Source organism: Balaenoptera borealis, assembly GCF_965194805.1.
Source record: "Balaenoptera borealis genome assembly, chromosome: 3".
Lineage (NCBI taxonomy): Eukaryota > Metazoa > Chordata > Mammalia > Artiodactyla > Balaenopteridae > Balaenoptera > Balaenoptera borealis.
The window spans coordinates 43633580-43659637 of record NC_138866.1 but is presented as its reverse complement, the minus strand read 5'-3'; the positions used below and the strand labels follow the sequence as shown (position 1 = coordinate 43659637).

The 26058-nt window shown below is 47.4% G+C and overlaps 1 protein-coding gene and 2 long non-coding RNA genes across 5 annotated transcripts in view; all 3 read right to left on the bottom strand.

Moving 5' to 3' along the window:
* Nucleotides 1-8060, bottom strand: part of LOC309626228 — a 44756-nt gene extending 36696 nt beyond the window's left edge. Inside the window, exon 1 of the long non-coding RNA XR_014243050.1 lies at nucleotides 7699-8060. This is a non-coding gene — a long non-coding RNA (uncharacterized lncRNA). The remainder of the gene's footprint in view (nucleotides 1-7698) is intronic.
* LOC309626221 overlaps nucleotides 1-26058 on the bottom strand; it is a 397593-nt gene that overhangs the window by 78558 nt on the left and 292977 nt on the right. The gene's annotated exons all lie outside the window — the stretch shown is intronic.
* OTX2 (orthodenticle homeobox 2) lies at nucleotides 14312-25095 on the bottom strand. Of its 3 annotated transcripts, XM_082386687.1 has the most exons (5): nucleotides 24048-25095; nucleotides 23827-23895; nucleotides 18969-19183; nucleotides 17834-17985; nucleotides 14312-15962 (listed from the first exon to the last, which is right to left on the bottom strand). In XM_082386687.1, exons 3-5 carry the CDS (start codon nucleotides 19063-19065, stop codon nucleotides 15342-15344), a joined length of 870 nt encoding a protein of 289 aa, XP_082242813.1. In that variant the 5' UTR covers nucleotides 19066-19183; nucleotides 23827-23895; nucleotides 24048-25095; the 3' UTR covers nucleotides 14312-15341. The 3 variants fall into 3 exon arrangements, with proteins under 3 accessions (XP_082242813.1, XP_082242814.1, XP_082242815.1); XM_082386688.1 differs by having other exon boundaries at nucleotides 23827-25095; XM_082386689.1 differs by lacking the exons at nucleotides 23827-23895; nucleotides 24048-25095 and adding an exon at nucleotides 22862-23820.

Here is a 26058-nt window from a genome sequence, read left to right as displayed (position 1 = left end):
AGAAAGGAGGTGAGCTGTGGATGGACTGCCAAGCTCATGCCAGCTGTAAAAGGTAAATATTAAAGCCACAGCAGTCTTTTTGAGAGCCCACTGATGCCAGGCACCATGAGAAGGAAATCTGCATTGGCAGGTTTTGTTATTTTTTTTAACTTGACCCTGACAATACCTGCTGTGCTACCTGTGCTTTCTGCCAAAGAAGTGTCAGATGCGGGAGGAAGTTTGCACACCTGGTGAACTCAACCTCACAATGCCATTTGGAAGGAGGAGAGAGAGAGAGAAAGGCAACTACAGAAGAGAACAGAGCCAAGAAACAGAAACCAGGGAGGGGGAGGAAAAGTAATAAAACAAACAATTTGGCGGAATTCTTGTGTGACATTTTCCAAGATCATATTACACCACAGGGACAGTAATAATTAAGTATTATGGTAGCGCCAGAGTGTGAGAATACAACACTCTGGATTTGAATTTTTGTACCTGGAACTCAAAAGGAAACTCTGCACCAGCCACCGTGTCTTAGATTTTGATGCCCTGTTTGGCTGGCTGCTATTCTGTGGAGTTTCCAACCGCATGTAATTAAACATTAAGTGGTCTCTTAATGGACTGTCTCTTCCAAAAAGGCCTTTTTAAAATTTACAATCAGTATGTCTATAGAAAACACTAAGTAATTCCCTTTGCCTATTCTGGTGACACTGTGGCCATTTCTTTAACAGCATTGTTTTTCTAAGGAGTTGGTTTGATTGAGGCAATTGGAAGGGGTAAGGGAGGGGGTAGTTTCAAAGATGGTCAAGCCAAAGCCAAGCTTGTTAGCAGCAACTGTCACACAACAAGGCCAGGACACAGGACACCATATGGAGCTTCAGCAGCTACGGACCCTGGGACCCATGTATGTTCTGAGAAGCAGCTTAAGTGCTCCAACCTCCCTCCGCATGCCCAGATCGCCCAGAGGGACTTGAGAATTGGAGCATCACATGCTGTACTTCTGTTCATTGGAACATTTGAATTCTATCCGAATGTGTTTTGAAAAAAAAATGTTTTCATTCATGAAAGTGCTGACCAACATTAAGCTTCTAATGTCAATTACATTTCCACACACCTTTAAACCCAGCAGTGTTTCCCTTTTGACTCCTAAGTTTCTGTCTCCTGTAATGACCACCCATCAGTGTGTTCTCCCATAAACACGAATGTGAGCTCCACAGGAGGTGAAACCTTGTGTGTCCCAAACCCAGGAGAATGCCTGGTACAGAGAAAACCCTCAAATATTCACTGAATGAACAGATACATCTTTATAATGGTCCTAGTTTTCCTAAACCCTAATGAAAATGTAAGTGGAAACTTAATTTTACAAAAGTTTGACACCTGAGAATCTTTTCCTATAGCCATTCTAACATCCATTTTAATCTCTCTAAAACCAGAAAAACATTATGATTTTATTATTCATGTAATTCGTTAGTAATGCAGCTAGTGTCTGCTGTTTGGAGCACTTTACAGCAGGCATGAGAAGCTGCAATGAGCTTGGTTATTCTTTGAAATTCCTGAGGAGGTCATAGCTGAAGTGCCTTCAAGGCAAATACTGACTCATTAAATAATTACATTTCCTTGTGGAACAAATGCAAATCTATATTAACCTACAGAAATCTCTTTGGCAGTAATAATATTAGTGTCAGAACTGTCAAAAGAACTGAAAAAAAAAAAAAAAGGGACTTTCCTGGCAGTTCAGTGGTTAAGATTCTGTGCATCCACTGCAGGGGGCAACGGTTCGATCCCTTGTCAGGGAACTAAAGTCCCACATACTACATGGTGTGGGCAAAAAAAAAGAACTGAAAAATACATTTGGTATTCAATAAGCATACAGTTAGATAGATAGTAGATGGAAACTCACACCTAACAGGTCATTTAGCAGCAATTCCAGCCCTCCACTAATGCTGGACAGTTCCTGAGACTTAAGTCCAAGAGTTCTTCCTTCTCTAGCTTTAAATGTTCCAAACTGGAGATTGTGCCACTTCCCTGGAAGAACTTTTCCATAGCTAGTGAGAGGTCATCACTGACATATTTCTTGTTTCCATCAGTTTACTCCAAATTAGTCTTGGACAATTCTTCTGCCTACCTGATGGGTGATGCCTTTTCAGGCACTGGCAGGTGGTTGTCAGGTCCTTGCTCCACTGCAGACATCACAAAGGTCTTGCCTCCTTGCCCATGCGCTCAGAGACATGTTTTGATTTTGCAACCTTAAACAAATTGCTTGCACAGTGTGTACTGAAGCACTGTGGAAGCTGATGACTAAAACTTCACTCTTTGCAAACATAGTCCATTTTGCCTATTCAGGCTTTCTTGAGACATCAGTCCCTCTAGCCACTTATTCGTTTTCCCTGTAATTCCTTAGAGAGCTGAATTGCCATCTTCAGTAAATTCATTTGAACAAATTCATTACCCTGTTCTCTTCTCCTTCTGCCATCATCCATACTAGTTGATTTGCATAAAGCCTTTTTTATTCCCAATTATTCTCTTACTTCTTTTTTTAAACCAAGAGCCCATTTACAAGGTCTTTATTACTTTATTACTAGATTACTTTACCTCACTCTTCTTGTTAAATGCCAGTGTATAAGGGGGAAAATGTGAAATGCAATGGCAGCCCTGTTTGAGCCATATTTAAAAGGAAATTAAAACCATGTTTTGACAGTGTTTTTAGAGATGGGGAGGGGGCAATAAACATTGCCCACAGAATGAACTACCCCACATTATGTGGGAATAAAGATGCCAGTATCGTTCTTAACTAAAGTGAGAGCAGGTTGGTGTTCAGAGTGCTTGGAGCTGGGAAAAAACTACTTGCAGTGATGGATAAATATTTTAACTCTTAACATGGAGAGGACTAGAGGTATGATTTAAAGATAGTAGGGCTGGGAAATTCCCCGGCAGTCCAGTGGTTAGGACTCTGTGCTTCCACTGCAGGGGGCATGGGTTCGATCCCTGGTAGGGGAACTAAGATCCCACATACTGCTCAGCCAAATAAATAAATAAATAAAGTAGAGTGGTTTGTCTTGTTACACCTTAACCCCCTTATAAAATCTGTCTTTGCTCTTACTTCCTTCTTTCCAAATATATTTGCAGATTTCAAAATCCTTATGGTTTCTACCAATGTTGAACAAAAAAAATACAGACTCTTCATGACAAAGGCAAACACAATACAAAATAAATTTAACCACGCAGTTATGTAACACATATAGTTTGATACATATTATACAATATTATATAATCACTCTTCTTGCATTCTTCCTATTACATCTGTGTTCCTGTCCTTTTAGTAGAATGAGCACAGTCAACATTAGTTCACCGTGGCTTCTGACTCTGACTCAGTTTTGCTGGCCAGTGGCTGACTACAATGACGATGACAATAATGGTGATAATAATAACAGAGAACATGGACTGAGCACTTATTAGGCCCAGTGCTTTAATACCCACAATTGGGGGAATAGAAACTATTATTTTTCCTGTTTTACAGATGAGGACACTAAGGCACAGAGGGGTTAAATAATCTTCATAAGGACAAATATCTACAAATATCATTATAGAGGAGCTTGGATTCAAACCCAAACAATCCAACTCTAAAGTCTGAATGCTTCACTACTATCCTTAAATACTCCCCTAGTGAAACTAGGGGCTAATTTCTCAAATAATGAAAAACATATACTGACTTACATTTTCTAAGGCACCTGGAAGTTACATTTCCTTATTAAATAATGTTGTGTGAGGGTTTCTACAATGTCAGGAGAGCTAGAAATATAGGCAAAAAACCACAACACAATTTGTATATGAAGTTGGGGTAAAATTAACCAAAGCTCAGGAAAAGTTCAAAATATTCAGAAAAGATAAGCAGGATGAGCACAAGCTGCACATTCACAAGGGAAGCTACATATGTCCCTTGGCACCAAATCCACTCAAGTTATCAATGAACGACACAAATGTAAAAGTTCAAGACCTACAATAAAAACTGACCTCTGGAAAGTAGTAAATTTGCCAGCTTGGATAGATCTTTGAAAGGCTGAGTAAATCACCTAGTCCAATGCTCTGTTTATTGATTTAAGACATATGCAAATCATTTCAATATGGGTGACTGATCCCATCTTCACCATCATCATCTTGAAGAAGTGGCAGCTCTAACCAAGGAAACAAAAGCCTAGACTCTTCCCCTTTAAGGTTCTGGACTCTATCCAGACCCTCTCATGAAGCAGAGAGATACTAAAGAAAGATAGTCTTGAAATTGTAAGCCCTTACAAATACTCTAAACATGTGTGTTTGCCTCTTGGCTGACCAGGAAAATGTTGTGACTCTCTTTATGCTTTCTGAACATTATATCATCAAAACACTAGAGCCAAGGACAGTCTTAAGCGGTAAAAAGCCTTCATTGTTTACCCCATGTCTTATTTCCCCACAGTCACTTAGGCAACTGCCCAATGTTACAAAATGCACCACTTTATCCATCAGTGACTTTTTGTCATAAGGGGTGTTCCTTTACCAATGTATACAATCACCCATCCTATGATTAGTAATTATAGCTTAGGTTTATTTAGTGTATCATTTTTGGGAGAAGATACCAAAGGATGGAATAGGGTTTGTAAATACCAGTTAATTAAAAAGCTAGGGCAGCAAACAAATAGACTAGGAATGAAGTTATGGAAAAACATAGTGACATGGTTCTGTGACACTGTTTGCTGACAACTGAAGTTCTGTGTAAGTGAAGCTGATCTTTGATCCTGTCCAAAGGAACTTTTTGCTAAAAATACCTAAAACAATTTGGTTTTACTTTTACCATCAATGATCCACTTCCAACACATGGACGTTAAAAAATATATTAAAATAGCTGCAGTATTTTGAAAACCTCTCCATTTAAAAAAAAAATCTGTCGATTCTCTCTAGAGCCATCTAGCAAAATCAAATAGAATCATTACAACTAGTATATTGGAGTAGCAGGGGCAGAATAATTCCACCAAGTAGTAACGGCAGGTTTCTATGACTTCAGGCTAGAACTGAGTACGCTGGGACATGAGACTAAAACTCTTCCCTCTACATATTTGAAAATGTGAATAGTAGTAGTTCCCCTGCAGGTCACTTGGCCACCCATCTCTGGGCACCAACACATAGGACAGCTTTGTTTTTCAGTACACCCCTTTCCTTTATTCTCCACTGCCCACCACTTCCGCCGTCCCTTCTAGCCCTGAACTTTACACCAAATGAGCATATGGTGATCTGTACTGACCTTAGAGATGGCAAAATAAAAGCCATTTTCAAAACAATAAAACCAATTCTAAATAGGACTTTGCCTTTTATTTAAGGTGAATTTCCCCTTTACTGTTTGGCAAAAACATTCATTTCCAGAGGCTTTTTCTAGTCATAGTTACAGTGATGTTGTTCAAAGTTCATTGGGCAGGGAACACACAAGGTTACCTTTTCAACCTTTCTAATTTTTATTGGATTCTAAGCTCCTACATCTTGGCCCTCAGGCATTTTCGTTGACACAGCCTCTTACCTTCCAGTCCAACAAAGACCAAAGACTTCGGATATGAATTTTTTAAAGTAACCACTGGAGAAGAGGCTTCAGTTGTACTGGCCCAACTGGCAATCTGTGGAAGGCCACACGAATTGCTCAGAGATAACGCCCTGCCTTTCACCTTGCGGTCACCAGTTTGAGTCAAGCAGAGATTAACGGTGTCCAAGGGTTGTTATCATCTGGTGATGGCTTGGGAGCTGATATGAAATAAATTGCTAGTATCTTGTGTCTACTTGCCTGAGGTCGCCTGGTTCAGGCTATTTGAGGGACCAGATCCAAATCTTAGCTGCAATGGTTACTCTAAATGGAAGCCTCTGTGCAAAGATCAAATGCTAAATAAACCATAGATTATACCTCTTCTTGCGTTAATGGAAGATATCCTCTCAGACAAGGTTGGAAGTAAGCTGGGGAGTTCTAAGTGGGGGAAGTGGGCAAAATCTGCTATTCAAGACGAAAGTCCTCTAAGTATTTAATTTAAATTCTATCCTGGGTCCCCTACAGGTGATTATACCATCTGATCTGGAATTCCTCTCCTGGATGACATAGTCTTGCCCTCCTTCTCACTCAGTCAGAAGGTCCCACACCTCCCTTATCTATTGTTTCATCCACCTTTGACAGTCATCAAGCTTTAAAAGGAAAAACTTTTCAACAGAAAAATTTGGGAACCTACGCATGGTTGGTATGTGCACACATATTTATGTATGTGCAGAGACAGAAAGAGAGAGAACCAATTCACATTAAATTTTCTGAAATAGTTAATTAGGGTCGGAGACTATCTTGTTATTATTGTTGTTATTGCTGATTGTTTTGTTTTGATTAAAAAGGCTTTTGGATCTGAATCATTAAAATATTTGCTTAAATTTTCTACTTGATATTTCATGCAAAATACCATTAGAACAAATCTTGTCTACTTCATTCATTAATTTAATGTGTCATACATAAACAGACTCATGGACAATAATTCAAATTTAGGTAGAATTTAAAAATAACTAGGTAGAATTTAGAAATAAAAGGGACTTTTAAGATTATTTTGTTTAAAGAAAATTAAAGGTTGCTAAAAGTTAAGGGTAGATTTAAATTTTACAGGGCTGCCATCTTGTCCAATTGTTACCAAGAACTACAAAAGTTTCCATCTCCAAGTTCACCCTTCATTCACAACCTATGCATCATAAAAACCAACGGTTCATAATTTGGGGTGGTTACAAACCCTTTTGTAAATCTGGTGAAAGCTATGGATCTTCTGCCCAGAAAAAATACACTTAACATACAAACCAAAGAAATTTTCATACAATTGAGTTAATTTACCCATCCCCTAAAATCAATCCACAGACAACCATCCCCAAAAGGATACTTGAGTCACAGGTTAAGAATTCCTGAAAAAGATATCAGCTCAGGCAACTTCTAGTAAGAGTACCTACTCCACATCTTTATCAATACATATGAAGAAAAGAAAAAAAGGAGAAAAAGCAATATGCCCTCTTAAAATGGGCAGAAATCAAGATTATTGGTTTAATCAACCCAATTATTTGTCCTTGAAAATGGTGAATACATGTTTGTACCACTTCTCCTCCACCTCAAAACTAGAGGGCCTTAGAGTATGATCAATTTTAAGACCAAACATATCTCTTATGATTTTGGTAAAAGATAATTAACAAACAGACTGAGGTTCTGTTAGCCTTCTAGAGCTTCAAGTGGTCAACTCAGACTAAAATTAAAAATAGGGTCAACTTAATCATCAAGAGCTACTGAAAAATAAATTTCAGTTAGAGACTTAGATCAATTTAAAATTTAAAAATTAATGTGATTCTTCTTTCCAAAATTACCTAATTTCACTTTAGACATATATGTCTAATATATATGTACACATATATATAATGTACACATGTATATATGTGTAATTTCTATATTACCCATATAAATATATATAGTTGCCCAAAATATCTGCCTCCCATTAAAAAAAAAAAAATCCTTACCACTTCCACAGCAGTAAGAATGGCTGAAATTCCCCAACCAAACACAACTCAAAAGTTATCAAATTTGTTTAGATTAGTGGCCAAGAAGGACTCAGGGGAAAGCTTTACATGTGCATCCTTAGTGTTCAAAACTACCTCAAAATTCAGTTTAGACGACTTCGTCAGCCAGTCGTCAAAACGTACCCTGGCACGAAGTAATCTCGCCGCTCCACACGCCAGCTGGCAAGGCCTCGAGTTGGAACCGGAAGCCGCTGCCAGCCGACCGCCCAAGCCCTCGGGGCCCGGGTGGGTGCACTTCCGCAAGGACACTGGGACGGTGCCGGCTATTCCTCGCGGACCCGGCACACTTGGTTCCGGGGTCTTAGCCCAGGCCTGGCGCGGTAGGTAGGGGTTATGCCAGGTTGCGAGCTCTAAGGATAAGCCTGTTTCAGTTCCCGCGTCTTTCACCACAAGGAGCTTGAGGGAGGAAGTCTGGACTTCGGAGCCCGCCCAGCGTGGGGCTGCGGTCCGGGCATGCGCCGAGAAGAGCGCCCACGTCGCCCTTGACCGAGGGGAATCATTGCCTCGCGGCGTCCTTACACTCATACCCCCATCAGATCCTCGTAAAGACCATGGATGCGGTTGGAGAAGGAAGAGCACGCGCACCGCGAGCTCCCGGGTCTTCCCCGCTTCCGCGAGGAGGCACAGTGCCCTAAGGACCCAGCCTCGCCTCTGCCGGGGGGGCGCGACCCACATTCCACCGCTCCGCAGGGGACCCGGCGGCGCCATGTGCGTCCTAGAGCATGGCTCGGGGCGCTGTGGGTTCGAGGCCCACTTCCGGGGCTGGTGCCCCCACGCTGCATGGGTTGGGAGGGGGGTCGTGAACTCAACGTCCCACGCAGCTGCTGCGTAAGCTGCTTCTCAGCCACTCCAGTAACTCCCAGCCTCACCCGTTGCTCTCTCCGGACTCGCCAAATGACCTTAGCCCGGGACGCCGCGCGGGCAGGGGAGGCCCCTGGGGCGATGCCCGTGTGTACTTTGCAGCCTCCAAAGGCCCAGCGTTCGGAGTCTTCCGCTTAGTTCGCTGGGTGAAAGGTGGGGGTGGAGAATGGGAACACGGTGCACTTGCCACATTTTTTCGTTGAAAGCCGGGAACCCACTCCCTCCCTGGCGCCGCGGCCGCTGCCAGGGCGTCCTTTGCGTCGTCGACTGCGCGCACCCTGTCCAGAAGGCTTCCTCGCGGGCAGCAGGAGAGCTCCACGAGTGTTCCGGACGTGGCAGGTCTTGTCGGGGCAAGCCAAGCATCCTCTTCACAGGCTTCGCTCCGAGGCGGCCAGAGGCCGAGAGGCTCGGGAAACCCCAGACTCAGGGGAAACCGACATCCCAGGCAGGGGCCTAGATGTGCCCTAGCCACCGCCTTTCGGGCATCGCTCCATTAAAAGAGGGGAGGGGCAGTGACCGGCGACCCGCCCCTCTTACGTCTGGGGGTGACCTTACGCCTATAGGCAAGTTTTCCCCTCCCCTTTCCAGAACAGTATGCGATAGTTAAATACGGTTAAATGAAGAACATGGAAGACTCCCGCTCTGCTGTCCGGAAGAACGCCTCTTACGAGCATGGCAGCTAACAAGAGGTTTGGCCGTAAGCTGATAATCAGGTAGCTGTGGTCGGACACCCACTCCAGAACGCCGCTTCTCAGGAGCCATGTTATCACACACGACGTCCATTAGGCCCCAGTAATCCGCTATCAACGCATTTTAGAGCCATTTGAATGTTAAGGCGATTTTTATTAATGGCCCAGGAGCCTAAAATGTGACTGTTGGTTCTAGGAACAGATTTTAACACAACTGGAGGCTGCTATAAGTGATTTTTAGGTCTCAGTGTAGCCTAAGGCCTCTGGAGATTCCAGTTGGGCGATTGGAGGCAGGGTCTAAGGAGAGGCTTCACTCCACCCAAAAGCTGTCTCTACGGGCGTTTTATGCCCTTTACCTCGGGAACCTGGGTTGGAGGGTGAGCAGACCTGCAGGGCGCAGGATATACCCTGTGGGATTTGGTGGTCCCGTCATGGGCAGTTCAAGGGGAAAAAAGAAAAAGGCAATAGTATAGCTGCTAAAAACTGGCATTTTATTTTTAAAGTCCTCTGCTGGAAATGTCTTCTAGTGATGTCAAGTAGACTAAGAAGCCTTTCATCCAAAAGGCCATTTTCCCACTCCGAGGTAGGCAAACTATGTCTAGGACACTGGAGTGGGTGACAGGATTCCATCTGATTCTTGGATAGCACCCCTGTGGTGCTGAAACAGAAGTCAATTCAAACTTTGGCCACTTACCATTATATTTGCTACGGGATTCTTTTTTTTCCCCCCCTTTGTTGTTGTGTTCCCCCCCCCCCGCCCCCCAATACCATGTTTCCTTCCTCTGAGAATTGAAGGTAAAGGATGGGGAAGATTAAGGAATAAAAGTGAGTCACAGACCTCACACTGTTCGACTTTCCCTCTAGGAGAAAAACAAAATTCGAAGCCGACCCTCCCCCTAGTGATAGCCTGACCTCTTTGGTACCTGCAGTTATCTTTGACCAAATGGGTTGGACTTGGTAGGGCTCCTTTATTTGAATTTGCTTATTGTTTGTTTACAGTCGACAGCAGGTTGGTTTTTAAATATAAGACACACTGCTTGCAAGAGAGGAAGTCTGGCTAGTTCTCTTTAGAGCTGGGGGCACCTCCCTTGCTTGTGGGGACTGCTGCATAGTAGAAGGCCTTTCAAACGCATGCCTGCTTACTTCTCCTCTCCAGCCATTTCTCCATACAAAAGCTTCCTCCAGCCCCCGTGATGGGTTCCCTTTCCTTCGAACTGCTTCCACCAGAAAAACTGCCCTTTACAGAGTCTGAATTTCGTTTTAATCAGGTTAAAACCGAAAAACCACTTATTATTTTAAGGTCTCATGTTGCTATTAACAGGCAGTTTAGAAGAGATGCTCCAAGCAATCGTATACAATGTGTCTCAACACACCGAAGCACTACCGTTCACATGTAATGTTAATTCTGTCCGAGACAAATCCCATAATCTGTGCAGTTTCAGAGCCTAATACGGAAAAACATCGGGGTGGGTTTTGTTTGGGGTTTTGCTCTCTCCATCCCAGGGGAAAGTGCCAGGGGCTCCCCGTTTTTTGTATCATGCTAACTCAAGGGCAGAAATGGGGCGACTAGGGGGATCAGGTTTTATCAGGGCACGCTGCGCTTACAGGGTTCTGGCCGTTGAGAAGAGGAAAAGAAGTGTTCAAGACACTGGTCGCAGATCTGGGCATGCAGATGCGTGAATGGGGCGTGAACCCTTTTGTGGTACGAAAGGGAAAGAGATAAGGTTTTGAAGGAAGGCGTGAGGAAGGCAGAGGTCATGGCAGAACCCGACCCTGCATCTCTGCATTTTGGTCGTTTTCTAAGACGTCAGCTTCCGTTTGTGTGGGATGCGCCTGTCTCCTGCCCGACTCCTTTGTGTTTCTCTTTTGTATGATTAAAACACGTCTGTGTATCAGTAAACCACCACCTCACACTGGCACTCCTGGTTTTGGGTTACAGCTTTGTCCGGGTAACAACAGCGAGGCTTTCAGTGGGTGTTAGACGCGGGTTCAAACATGGGGTGAGCGCACCGGGGCTGGCCGCCCGAGCGCCCGCTTCTGGTTAAGTGGAGGCGGGCGCAGGACTGCGGCCCTGCCCCGCAGGTAACCGGAACGGGCCGCCCGGCGCTGTCCGGGACGCCAGAGGCACGGCTTTCCCCTTCCAGAACTGGCCTCTGGCCTTCAGGGCGGGTTGAGTGCTGCGCCGGGTCTGAAAAGGAAAAGTCAGGGCATCCAGTTTAAAGACGAAATCTAGAGGCGTCGGAGAAAAGCGATGAGCCGAGGGTAACAGAGTCCCGCAGGCTCCCCCCTGAAAGGCTCAACTCAGAGCCCAGGAGCCCCAGGGAGGGCAGAGCACCGAGCGCAACTCCGCCAGCCCCACTAGCAGAAGCCCCAGGCTTTCCTGGAGGATTCCTGGGGCCCCAAGCAGGCCCAGCTGGACCCCCTCGTCGGCGCCACATCTTCGCCGGACACCGGAGGCCAAAGGCGCGGCGGGAGTCCCCGCTGTGGCGGCGGCAGCGGCGGCCTCGCCCTTTACCGCCAGTAGGACACCCAGCCGTCTGCGGCGCTTCCTCCTGGGGAGAGAGGAAGGCAAGAGGCCGCGGGCGCCGTCGGGCCCGCGTCTCTCCCCTGGCCCCCGTCTCTCCCCTGGCCCCCTCTCCCGGGCCCGGCAGGGCCAGCTCGCCATCCTCTCCTTCGGTCTCGGCTTCCCTTCCCTCCAGCTCAGGGCGTTCGCCTCCTGGCCGGGCCACGCACGCGCACCTGGAGCCCGCCCGGCCCCCGAGCTCGGCCAGGCCGTGAAGTCACCCGGCCACGGGTGCCCAGGACCACGGCTGACCCCGAAGCCTGACTTCAGGGCTCGAGGAGGCCGTGCTCCTCCCTGGGCTGGCGGCGCGCGGGCCTCGCCGGGGCCCACAAGCGCCCGGAGCCCGCGAGGGAGACTGAGGACCGGGCCGTGAGGGGGGCTGCGGCTCAGCCGAGGTTCCGACCAGAGCCGGAGCCGGACCAGACAGAGGGGAAGCCGGCGGACGAGCGCCTCAAGGCCGCCCCTTCCCGGCCCGCAGGGCCGAGTGGGGCCCAGAAGGCGGCGCCAGCTAGAGAGCCACCTGGGCCTCGGGCCCCCCGGGGCAGAGATGGGAGTGCCATTCCCGGCTAGCTCCGATCTGGCAGTCGAGACTTAGAAAACACAGCTCTGAAAGCCCGCCGTGGATTCGGCGGGGAGCACAGGCCGCCCCCGGGCGCCACGTCCTCGCAGTCGCACCCGGGGCCTCCGGGGCGGAGGGTGTGGAGAGCCGCAGGGAAGGTGAGATGAGAGGGAAGCGAGTGGGAGAGGAGCTGAGGAAACTGACCATGATCTCAAACTCCGAGGTTTCGAAAGCCGGAACTTAATTGACTTGATTGGATTTCTCTTCTTATCTGTGAAGGGACGAAACACTCCCGAGGTGAAATACAAAGGGCCCAGAATCTTTGTGGGAAAGATAAAGGTTTGGGACAACAGAGCTTTGTAAAGCAAACTACCCCACCCTCACCTGCACCCCTCAAAACGAAGGTTACATCAACATTCAAGTCTTTGTTGTTCGCCAACAAGCGGTTGAAATCGCTCCCCGACGCCTTTGGAGGGTGGCGTCATTTCAGTACCGAGTAATGACGATTATTGGACTAAACTTCATAAAGCCGGGTCCTGGCAGGGCGCGGTGGCCGGAACTCTCTGGACGTGGGAGCCCGCGCTCGCTCCCCGCCTCCCTTGCCCTCCCTCCGTTGCCTGCGGTCAGGGGGAATTCATTTCTACTTCGCCGTCAATCCAAAGGGATTTAACTCCGTGGTCTGTTAAACGAAGTTGTGCAAAGGTGATGGAAAAATTAGTTTCAGAGGGGGCTCGGCGCCTTTTTTCTGACGTCCTCCTTTTTTAAAGTACGGGGAGAGAAATCTAACTGCGTGATTTGCTGAGCAGTCCGCTGTTTGTGGTTGTCGTTATTGTTTTTACAGAGAGGGTGATCTTTCCTGTCCCTTTGTGGGGCATCCTGAAAACTGAAGGCCGTGTGAGAAATTACTGAGGATCTGCTTTCCTTGCATGAGACCCAGTATCTGGACAACTATAAAGCAAAGATTCATGTTCGTTCCTTCTCTAACTCTCTCCCTCTGCACCCTCCACCCCCAGCCCCAATCTCATTCCAGTTGTAAACTACGGTAGGGTGAATATTATCAGTAGGTATTAGAAAATCTTGCCATCAAGTTGTGCCTCAGTTGTTGACTGTAAACTATTCCATTTCCTCATTTCCTTTAGCAGCAAAACAAAAACAATTCTTAGACAAGATCTCATGTAGGGTTCAAGACAGCATGTGCAGCAGCCAGGGAGGGGAAAATCAGCCAGAAAACAAAATGGTTGCAACTGCTAACATTCATTTAAAAAGTTACAATCAAGAATCACTTAATTTTGGTCAGATTTAAGAGCATAAGGAGTTTAAAATGAAATTAAATATTGCTTTTAACTGCGGAGCACCATAATCATTGAATCATTGGCCCATTTTGTCTTTTCTGGTGATTGGTTTACAAAATGCAGGTACAACTGAGAAGAGACCTATTTTTTTTTTTCCCTCAGCACTTTCTAAAAAAAAAAAAAGAAAAAAAAAAAAAAAAACCTGACCAGGGTGCCTTATGTTCAACTACTGAAATTATAGGTTTTAAAACTTTTCTGAAACTCTTTTGTTCAGAAATCATTTCTGCCTGAATTGCTTTCAGATTCTGATTACATTCCCTCTCATGTTTACCTCAGATTTTTTTGGAAGTTAAAAAAAACCCCTTAATCAAATAAGAGAATAGAAACAAGGAATTCTTGTCATTCACATTTTCTCTGAGGTACTACAGTTCGCCCCTTCTCGCTTAAAAAATTGATCTGTGTTAAGACATGCTAGTAAAGTGCCTAAGAAATTGTTAGGGTTATCTGGCAGGGAGGGAAAAGCAAGGAGAGCTTTTGATTATTAGGCTCTCTATACTCAATTTCAGAGCAGTACTAATGAAAAGTCACAAAAAGTTGACATACCGGTCATTCATATCTTGTTCATTCATAGATTAGCCCCCCCCCCCAATTTTTTAAAAATAAAGTTTGCTAATTCCCTCTCTGACCCAAGAAAAACATGTTTTGGGAAGGAGTGGCTGAATGTGGGCTTCTCATTCATAAATGGTGGTATAAAATTAAACTGGACCCAATGTTGTGCTAGAACCATTTTAATATAATTATACATATCTGCCAAATCCAGGAAGAAAGGTTTATGCATATATAACTTTTCCAGTTAACATCTGCAAGCATAAACAACGATGATCTCAGTTTATAAATTCATCAGGGTCAGAGCAATTGACCAATGTCTCTTTACTGCTAGGCTTACCAACAGCAAATTACAGATGAGTTAGTGTCCTTCTGTTTCTCTTCTCTCACTCTCCTTGTCCAGAGACATTTTGTTGTAAAGTTTCAGTGCAGCTCACCTCCAGCCAAAGGTAATCTTTTTAGATAAGTACTCAGTTGCTCTGAATTTACTTATAATTATAACCTATTTAATCACAGAAGAACCCCTGCAGAGGTGGAGTTCAAGTTTGCATACAATAACAGGAGATCACAGTTTTGAAGTCTAGCACAGATTAAAAACCACAGATGTACCATTTATATAAGACACACACTGATTGTCTCTTAAACTACATATTGACTCCTTATGAACATTATTTTTTAAATAAAGTAGTGCATCTAGGACAATCAGTCGCACAATTCACACAGCCCTGAAAAGTTTTTCAGTGCCAACTACCAGTTGGTCATGAAACGTGAGTGAGCTTGAGACACTGTCCATTCCTAAGATTCAACCAAGGATTGGCTATGACATTGGAACACCTCTGCTTAAGAAGGCTATGTCCTTCCCTCCTTTCCCTCACAATTTAGTTTTGTTTGTTTATTTTTGGTGGTATTTGGTTGCACGTGGCTAGAATGCTTTCGATCACTTTGCAAATCAGTAAAACCAATGATCTAAAACTATGATAGGATCTTAAGTATCAAATGGTTTGTCCATTTCAGGTAGCTGGTTGGCAGGCCCCTCTAAGGCCTTTCATTTTTCCTTCTATGCCTCCCGGGACATTGATCAGAAGATGAGTCTGAGCATCATACCATCTAACTCTTTTAACCAATGCCTGGCTAAAACTGGAATGTCCAGCTCAGTATATTTAAAAATCACCCACAAAAAGAGGTTCTGCAGGTCCTCACAAAACCTGGAATTTCCACGAAGATGTCTGATCTTTATAATCCAAGCAGTCAGCATTGAAGTTAAGCTTCCAGGAGGCAGTTTGGTCCTTATAATCCAAGCAATCAGTGGTTGAGTTAAAACCCAAGCTTGAAGCTCCATATCCCTGGGTGGAAAGAGAAGCTGGGGACTGATTGAGATGGCTGGTGACTGCATTGGTACCCATGGGACTGAGTGTGGTCCCTGGTCCAGGAAGCTGGTGATGCATAGGGGTCAAATAAGATCCACAGTCCATGCCCCCAAAGTAGGAAGTTGAGCCAGCATATCCTTGACTATAACCTGAAGCCTGAGTATAGGTCATGGGATAGGACCTCTGCATGCAGGAAGAGGAGGTGGACAAGGGATCTGACAGTGGGGAGATGGAAGCTGGGCTCCAGATAGACACAGGAGCACTGCTGCTGGAAATGGCTGGGACTGAGGTGCTAGAGGGGGGAGTGAATTGGCCACTTGTTCCACTCTCTGAACTCACTTCCCGAGCAGGAGACGTCTTCTTTTTGGCAGGTCTCACTTTGTTTTGACCTCCATTCTGCTGTTGCTGCTGCTGTTGGCGGCACTTAGCTCTTCGATTCTTAAACCACACCTTGAAAGGGAAAGAAACTTCTTTAACGTGGTTTCAGAGACTCCTTAAGGAAAAGAGTGGCTCCCAGATTATAAATCTGTCCTAGATGGACAGATGAGCTAAGCAGACAATCTCTCCTGCCAGTGAAACTCTCATATATGTTCCTGGAATTATATGAAAGTTGGGGAGGCTCTATCTAAAAGCATTTGACCCTGCTTTACTCCTAGCTCAGAACAGTAAAATTTAAGATAATCACCCAAATCATATGACTAAAAATTCTCCCCCTCACTTTCCTATCTCTTATTTCACCCCAAATACACACATACACATAAGACCCAGCTATATATTGGAACACGCTCACAATGGAATAGAACATATCTATGTCTTTTGGATGGGAACATAAGAGAAGTGAGGGAAAACAATCTGTTGTTATATGCCAGCAAGAACAGCCTAAATTCAAACAGTTTACAGTCCATCTTCCAGGTAGCAACTACTAATATGTAGGTTGGTTCCATCACTCTACTTTTTGTCTCTTCTAGAAAGACTCACAAAAGAAAGCTCCCAGGAGAAATGATCCTGTTGAGGAAGAAGGTCTGAAAGCTACTATTTGCCAAAACCTTCTTTATGGTAAGTGGAGTGACTCATATATACTCTGCTTTGAGCTCAAAGACAGACTTCTCTCCTAGGCTCAAGTCTGAGCCTTCAGGGTCGTGCCACTGGACACATAGATTGTTTACTGTATTATGTTCATTGGCTTGTCCACTTTGCCTCTGTGTGTAACTTTGAAAATTCTCTTTACCAGCCTTCTTCATGTTCTGCAATGAAGGTGTTGTGTTTGGTGTGTGAGGGGGGGCTTATCAGGGAAGCTACTGGCGTTTTCTGGGCAAAAGTCCTTAGTTGTCCTCTTGAATGAGCTCTCCATGTGGGTGTCTTAACTGTGGTAAAATGACGCCGTGGAGGCTGAGTGCAAACCACCCACCATGCAGAGCCATTTATTTTCTTTCAGTTAAGACTTTAGTTCAAGCCTCACAAGTGCTAAAACTTCTTCTTTCTGACTTTGAAAAAGCCTCTTTTTGATCTGCAGTTCATGCTGATGTGTCCTAGCTGAAGGGGAGTCCCAGGTGTACATGTGGTTTAGGTGTTAAACATTCTTTCCAGAGAAATCTATATGGGACTTGCATTCCAGAAGAGTTGGGAGTTTACTTTCCTCTCCAGCTTAAGGTCAAGTTAAGGGGGAGTAAGGGGAGGGGGGAAGGTATCATTGGGATACCATGTTGATATTTTATCTGCTGAATGGCTCAGATCTAGCAAATTCTGTTCTATCCCTAAGAAGTCAAAGAAAACACTCTTACTGTGTAATTTCTTCTTCTACCACCAAACTGACATGTGACCTTGAGCAAGTCATTTACTCTATTTCTTCATCTGTAAAAATACTGGAACTATCCAGGAGCTAAGCTTCTTTTACCCTTAAAAGTAGATGAGAATGGGAGGGGGGATTTCCAACAGGGGAAGGGAAAGAACTAAAATATTATGTGCCTATCCTTGAAATCTGCCAAGGCTGGGCTTCTGTCCACCAGGGGTCCAAGGGTTCTAGGACTGTGCTTTATCATTGCAGCTAAATCACCAGTCTTACCTTGCCAACTGGACCGGAAGAACCTTGGTTATAGGATTGGGTGGGGGTGGAGGGACAAAAAGGGACACGAGGAGAAATCAGACACTCAAGGGGCCCTAAGAGAAAAGTTTACTGGCTTCCGATGGAGCCGAGCATTTAGTTTCAAACCTTCCTCTGGTCCTCTCCAAGACCTGGAACTCTCCTGGGTCCTCAACATACACAGTGCTGGGGGGAGGGGTGGCACGGTCAGGAAGGATGGCTGTGTCTACATCTGCCCTACCTGCACCCTGGACTCGGGCAAGTTGATTTTCAGCGCCACCTCCTCCCGCATGAAGATATCTGGGTATCGGGTCTTCGCAAATAACGCTTCCAGCACGTCTAGCTGCGCCCGGGTGAACGTCGTCCTCTCCCGCCGCTGTTTCCGAGGGGTGGCTGCGGGACAAGAAGCCCAGGGCCCTTTAGGGTGCGGGAGCAGCTTCTCAGTCACACGGGGTCTCTGCGGGTGTCCGACTCCCGCCACGCCCACACCTCAGCGCTCCCCTGGTCCTCGCATCAGCTCAACCCGGCCCCTACCCGTGTCCTCCCCACCCCCGCCCGGCCTCGGCTCCTCTGGCAGACCCTGCCCCTTCCAGGGGATGCCCCACTCCGCCTGACGTCGGAGATGGCTCCAGACAGAGCTTCTCTTCGAAAGCTAACCAAAAAAAAAAAAAAAAGAAAGAAAGAAAAAAAAATGGAGGACAAAAAACAAGAACCCTCCAAAATCATCCCCTAAACCATCAACACAAAAACCCCACTCTGTGATGTCAAAGCGTCCCTGAGGACCGGCAGCTAGAATTGATGGGGCAAATCTCGATTCTGTCCGAGATCTAGGCTTTTTTAGGACTCCAAGGGCCTTTGTTCCTCCATCTTTCAAATGGGGGCATATTTCATACTCCTTGTTCTAGGAGGATTTTAAAAAACAGATCTTATCGGAAAGGAAAGCACTCACACCCGGGGTAAATCACACCTCTAAGGATTAGAGGCTAAGGGCCTGGAGGTCAGAGGGGAAGCCCCAGGCTTGGCGGGGAGAATTTATGATGAGAAACCCGACTTCGCCAAGAGGGCACTTCCGAGGAATTGGACTGCGAGGTACAGGCAGGGTCCCCTCGCCCAAATGACAAGGGCAGTAGCCTTCCTCGCCCCACTCCTACGTTGTAGATCCACCTACTCCCTTTCCCCAGCCCCTGCCCTCTCCTCGGCCGGTAATGCCCTGTGGCTTTGAGCTGCTTCTCGGAAGGAAAACCCAGTGGAGACCTCGCCTGGAGCTGGGGCGGGGGCGACGCCACCGCCAACCCCGGTGCTCGGGGGAGAGTGTCACAGCCCCGCGGAGCGGGCGTGGGGAAGGGCAGGGCAGCAGTGCCGCGGGGCTCACTTACCCGGGTAGCCCACCGAGGGGTGCAGCAAGTCCATGCCCGAAGTGGTCAGACTCAGCCCATTGACTGCGTAAGGCGGTTGCTTAAGATAAGACATCATGCTAAGGTTGGTTGGAGGCGCAAAGTCGGCCCAAATCCGGGAGACCCAGCCGGAAGGTCGCGCTTCGCCCGGGGTGGACAGATTCAGAGTCCTGGTGGGTGGGTTTGGAATGGTGGAGCTAAGGCAAAGCAAACAAACAAACAGAGGTGCTGGTTTACCGCTTCGGAGGACGCAGCTCTTCCACGTTCCACCACTAACTTAAGAAGAGCCCGGGCTATGCAAGGCAGAGGCTTTTAAAGGACTTGCAAAGCCTCCCCCCCCACCCCGCTCCCCTCCCCAGCTGCTCTGAACTAGAGGAGATGCAGAGAGACCAGATAAACCTGTCTTCCCCACCCCCAGCCAAAACTTAAAAAAAAAAAAAAAAAAGACCCGAAGAAAGCAATACAATCTGCCTCCCGCTCCCCCCCCCCCAACAAAACCCCACGCCTCCAAATGCACACATTGCATTCCTATCCCTACATTTGCATAGGACTCCTTGGCTGGCACTAGCTAATTGTCTCAAACAAAACTTGATTGGGGCCATTTGCAGAGACAAAGAACTCTTTGGCTAAATAAATAATGCAGATAACAAAGGCCATTGGTGAGAAACAAAGAAACAATTCAAGACATCTACCTCTCCCCAGACTGTTGCCTTTCCAAGGCAGATTTTAATTATCTTAGCTTTTTACCACTTTCAACTGCTGCGAACCTAAAATGTCAGTGCACTTAACATCTAAAATACCAACTTGCTAAACAGCAAACTTGAGAAAACTGCTCAACCACTATTATTCCACATTTGAAGTCATTTCCAGTAATCATTTTCACCTAATTAGTAGTCTGGGTAATTAGATTTCGAGGTAAGTAACAGATTTATTAGGGTTTTGGAGAACTTGATTATATGTGTCTAAAGAACTAAAGCTAAACAAACAAGTATTTAACTTTTTATCGACACCCATCAAATATTTAAACGCAGTGCAAAAAAAAAAAAAAAGTCTTCAAGTTTGGCACAGGGTGTGCTAGGAATTCTGAAGTAAAGTTAGAATCCCACCAATCAGATAATGACAGGCTCCCACATTTGCAAGTAGAAAGGGTGCACATTTGTAGCGCAAGCCGCTTCCATGTTGATTTTGATGTGTAGAGGCTGCTGATCCTACAGGAGGCAAATTTTCGGGCATTTGGGTGCCCAGCAGCTACAGCAGAGTTTCCTGTTACCTCTAGCGCCTTTCTGCACATTCTAGTTTTGAAGAAAGTAGATACACAAACACCCAAAGTTGTGAAACTAATAGAATTTCTCCCTACCTTTCAAGGGTCCTAAAATCCTATAAGAAAAAGAGCTCAGAGAGGGAAAAGGAAGGAAGAAAAAGAAAAGTTATTTACTTTATTCTGTTGATTATTTCTCACTCTCCCAAGCAAAGGGATCCAAAATGGATGTTTATAGACTGGCTGTTTGCAATATTGGCTTTTGTTTTCCTAAAAGGTGGCACTTCTCCTGCATGGATCTCTACTTTGCAACTTTGACACTATGAGAGATTGCTTCAAAATGGCGGACACAAGATTAGGAGAAGTTCCCTTTTACTTTTACAGAGGTCCTACTGAGTTTTAAGGACTCTGGATTTTCATATTTACATTGCTTAAGAGATCAAGACACAAAACTCCACAGATGGAACCCAGTTACTGCAACTTCTTCCTGATTTAAATTCATAGCAGAAAAAGCATGCTTTTCCACCCTTAGATCTAATTTAATGTAATTTTATAAATGCCCTTGTAGGAGTTTGTATTATCTCACCAGTAAAACTAATTTAGTTGCTCCTACAACAAAGACTTGATGTTTTATCTTTTCCTTTCATGATAGTTATTTGGAGGCTGTGAAAATAATATTGCTTTAAAATACAGTCATGTATTGGTTTTAATAGCCTCTAAGCTGGGGTTCTTTCTCGTTTAATGCAAACTTACTATGTCGGAAAGTTCTGAACTACTATAGAAACAACTGAAATCATATCGGATGTGCACATGAGAAATATGGAAGTGTTCTTACATGTATAGCTCTCACCCAATTAGAAATGCCTGACACATCATGCATTAAAGTAGCACATTCCAGCATAAAAAGCAGTTACAAACAGAAAACAACAGGACAGAGATCCTTCTTGGAGCTCCTTTGCTCTACCATCGAAAAATGACCGAAATTCCCGGCATAGACTGTTTTCCATTTACTACCGGATACATCTTTAAAAGAAAAAGGAACAAAACAAAACTACGACGTGTTCTCCACAGCTAGCCTAGGTATGCGCTCTCCAAAGAAGAGGCCTTAGACACTTCCATCTAACTTTCAAAGCCCTGCCAGGAAGCCTTTCTCCCTTCCTCTCTAAGCAGAGCCCAGAAGGGGAAAAAGAAATCCCTTTTCAAAAATACAAGCCTCAAAACAACTGCTCAGGAGGTGGCCCCTGGAGAACTCCTACCTAGAAGGAGCGGGCGGCGGTCTCGCGGCGAGTCCGCGCAGCCGCTTGGCGCCTACACCTCCGGGCGCGAGTGACTTGGTCCGGCGTCCCTGTCCGGCAGCGCTGCAGCCTCGCAACCCCGGCGCCCGCGGTCCTGCTCCACTTGCCCGCCCCGGGCCGCGCTGCCTTATATCTAACGGTCAATTCGTGCAATCTGTCGCTCCCCCTCCCCCCTCCTCCCTTCCCCCTTGTTTTTTTTTTTTTTTTTTTTTCATCTTCCAAGGAGCCCATCTACCAGTTGCTGTGTCCTCGCTCAATAATAATTACCTCGTCCGAGAATTAATTATAATAAATGTTTTCTTGATAAACTAACGAGATAATCCGAAGGGCACACGTCCCTTAATTACAGGACGCCGTGCTCAGCTCTGCTTCTCGTCCGGGCTGATTAATTTTCTGCATGATGGAAAGGAAACAAAACTACGCGGACTGGCGACCTGCCTGCGGCTCGGAAGACAACGAAGAGGAAGAGGAGACAGAAAGAAAAAGGAGATATGCGGGCAGCGCGGAAAACAGCCGGCGCGGGCCTCCCTCCGGCGAACTCGAGTGAAAGTTTCTGGCCTCAGGGAATCAAACAACGCTGCCACTCGCGAGGGAGGGAGGAAGAAACGTGCCCAAAGGGTTGGCCTTGACTATTAATTATGGCGAGGAGAAAGCCCTGGTGTTAGCTCTGAGAGCAGAGGTCTGGGTATCTACCTGCCTTTGGGGGGAGGAGTTTCCTCTTCAACTCCTCTCTTGTGCTAATAACTTTGGTGATGGGAAAAAGTCCCGAGGAGAGCAGGAAAAATCCTGACCCCCGAAGCTCTGGGATGCAGGGAGAATTTCCAGGAGTGACCTCCCCGTCCCCTCCCCAAGCAATCCACCACTCAAGGGGCAACGCGGCTCGGCCTTCTGTCCCCGCACCCCACTTCGGTCTGTAAAGGAGGAAGAAGCCGACTCGGCGGGATTCTGACGGGGACTTGGGTTTCAAAAAGTGTGTCCTGAAACCAGACTGTGACCTAAAGAGTCACTTGAACGCTTCAACACGAAGACTTCTTCGGAGTTTGAGGCGCGACTCGTTGCCGAGGCTGGCTGCCGGCTGAGACCTTCCGCTGGTTCTCCCCCGGGCCGACCGAGATTGGAGGCTGGGCCTCAGCGCCCCGCTTGCCCCGGCGCGAGCCGGCCCGCGCCGCCCGGGTGTCCCCGAGCCTGGGAGCAGAGCGCGCGAGCGCGCAAGCAGGCCGGGCCGCGGCCCCTGTCCGAGAACAACTGAGCGGCCGCCTTCCCACCGGAAGGATTCTAGTCCCCGGCTCCGTGCGGCCTCGGGCGGAGCAGGGGCCACTCACCGCCACTTCTGCCCGCCCCAGGTGCGCGCCGAGGGCTGCGAGGGGCGGTCCCGGAACCGTCCCACGTTGGAAAACGACCCTTCCACGCTCGCTCGGTCTAGGACCACAACACGCAACAGCCATGGTGTGGGGCGGGGGGGCCGTATGGCACTCAGGGTTTTTTCCCCCCGGGGTGGGGGGAAGTGGTGCTCAAAAAGAAAAAGGAGATTTGGAGGCCCTCTGGAAGAGGCCGAGAACCTTGGTGAGCTGCTCTTGGCTGGGGGAGAGGGGGCCGAAAAGAGCGAGCGGCGAGCGCCGGGGCGGAGGTGATGCCGGCGCTCCCCGCCTCCTCGGTTATCCTCTCGGGTTTCCTCTCACGTTCATTAGGGACAGGCAGGAGCTTGAGCGGCGGCCGCCGGCGCCCGCCGACCCGCCGGCAAGCCGGGCTTTGGGCGCGCGGAGGCGCCCAAATTATTATTATTATTAACAACATCATCATCATCATCATCACCATCACCATCCATCCATCCATCCATCTAGCTACATCTGCATCTTTTTGTCTCGGACTCTGAAAACGTCCTTGGGATCAATCCAAATGACCCCAACCACATGTGATGTCCAAAGCGCAAAGATCGCAGGGAGAAACCCAGAATGGGCGTTGACATAAAACAAAACCACAAACAACACCCCTCCAAAATACCCCACATCGGACTCGGAGGGTTTCCACGACGTTTTGCGAAAGCACCGACCCCAGGAGCGCGCTCCCTCCCTTCCTCCCACTCTCGCCCTTATCTCCAGATCACAAATTTTTAGCAGTGATCGTTATTACACCTCAAAAATTTGCAAGGGAAAAAAAATACATCAGCCTTAAGAAGAACTCCACGTTCTCAAAGGTGCATCAGTGGGTCTACTAGAGGCACTGGGATGACGGTAGACAGAGGGACACGTAGATATGATATAGACAGACACGACAGACAGACACTTACCTTAGAGCCACATGGGAGGTTGGGGGGGGGAATCAAATTATCCTTCAAAATTCCAAATAGCCAGCTATCCTAAAAGAAATCAAGAGTATTGAGTTAGAAACCTTGCAATCTTCACCCTTCCATGAAAAGTCAAACACAACAAAAAATATTTTTCTAAAGAACAGAAAATAAGGAAAGTCGCTCGAGTTCGAAACGCGCGTGGGCCCCTCTGTGATACATACAAAGTAGACGTGAGGAGGGCTTCTCTAGCGATTTTTATTTTTAATAACAGTGGAGGCTGAGTTGGAGCTGAGGTCGGTTCCGCTCTCAGGGAGATTTGCTGAGAAAGCGCCTCTCTGGCAACTTTTTGACGCAAACTCTCCAACCAATGGCAGGGAGAGAATGATTGACACATCTAAGCCAGAGGGAAAATAATAAAAACACACAACAGGGGGAGGAAAACAGGCCGCTGCTGCACGGGGGGACGAGCAGGCAACAAATCCAGGGCTCCGACATTACCAGAATGTTCTTGAAAGACACTGGGCTGTGCTTAAAATATACATTATGGGCCGGAGCATGTGAACTTATTGTATAATTAAAATGATGGACAGGGAGGCCTCTCCTTTCCTTCTCCTGTTCTTCCTTTCCTCTCTTCTCCCCCCACCCCCCTTTTTTGTTTTTGCTTTTGTTTTAGGGAAGGGGAGAAAGGAAACCCATACACCTTAATATGAGAAGATAAAAATATTTAAGTCAAGGTTGGAGAAGAGTGAGCGTGGGAGATAGCTGGTTATTACATTCCACGCTAGCAGTAAGTGTGTAGAACAGACACAGAAAGCTAGTGAGACTGAAGGTTACAAACACGACTCTGCGGTCTCAAACAGGGTCAGACCACGCTGAGGGGACCGGGAAGGGTAGAGAAAGGAGGCCTGGGAGTGAAGCGTAGGCATGTAAGCAAGAGAGATGCAGATACCCAAGTCCAAGAACAAACTATTTTCAAAAACTCAGTGTCTCTCTCATTCTTTATGTCCCTATAAACGTCTCCCGGCCCCCAAGCAAGAGACCCGGGCTTCTGGTTTTCGCGCAGGGTTTTTAGAGTTTTAAGAAGCCCAAGACAGCCTGCAAAGAACACGAATCCCCGAATCTAACCCCAGGGCCGGTTGGGGAGACAGCAGGAGCCAGGTCAGGATTCGGGGCTGTGAGAGTGGGGTCGGCAGGATACCCGGGGAGGGAGAGGACGTGGGAGGCCCACGCTGGAAATAATCAGAGTTTCTGCGTTAAAACAAACGCCACCCCAACGCCAGCCGCGGCGGGGCCTGGAACTAACCGAGCCCGCGCGGCCCGAGCCGGGGGCTGGGAGCCCGGAGGCTGGAGAGGGTCGGCACCCGGGGACCGAGCCGGAGAGAGCGAACCCCAGCCCAACTTTTCCGCCTGGCACGGAGAGCGGGGCCCGACAGACCTGAGTCCCCAGAAAAGCAGAGACGGATTGGGCGGGGTGGGGTGCGGGCCCCAGTGGACAGGCTGAGGGTGTGTGAATGGCCGGGTGGGGGGGCGCGGGGAGTGGGGGGCGGAGAGCAGAAAGCAGTTCCTGCCTCACAACTCCCAAAGCCGGAAAAGAAATATAAAATCTCTTCCTGAACACCCTCCCCCCTCCAACCACGCCGCCACGGCAAGTGGGCCAAAGAAACAGCTCGCCGCTTTTAATTTGGGGACCTATGTTAATGAAGTTGGTTAATTAATTCGTCGCTTTGTTGTCGGTTCTTATACTGTATGTGTAATCAAATGTGGCCGTCCTTGGGATTTCCAGCAATTAACGAATTACGGGAGTGCGCACGAGGCAGCCAGCGCTCGGCAGCCCGGCTGGGCTCCGGCTCCGGCTCGGCCTGGGGCTGGACACTCGGCGGCCGCGGCCAGCCTGGCAGGTGTCTCTAGAGCTCTGGGCCCCGGGTCCCCGCGAGACCTCGAGCGGCCCGGGGTCTGCCCATCTCCTCCCGGGCCCTCCGCGAGCGCTCCAATCCGAAGAGACCCGTTGGCTGTCGCGTTCCCAGGAGTCAAGACTCTCGCAGGGGGCCCGGGCTGGGGGGAGGGTGAGTACGGACCTTTTTTCTCACCCCGCCCCCACTGTACTAAAATGCTTGACAACTGCCCCGAGGCCTTTAATTGGGGGGGGGTGTAGAAATGCCCCAGGCGATCTGGCCCGTGCGGCGTAGGTAGGGAGCTCTGGGCCAGTCACCATGCTTTCGATGAAGGAAGGGC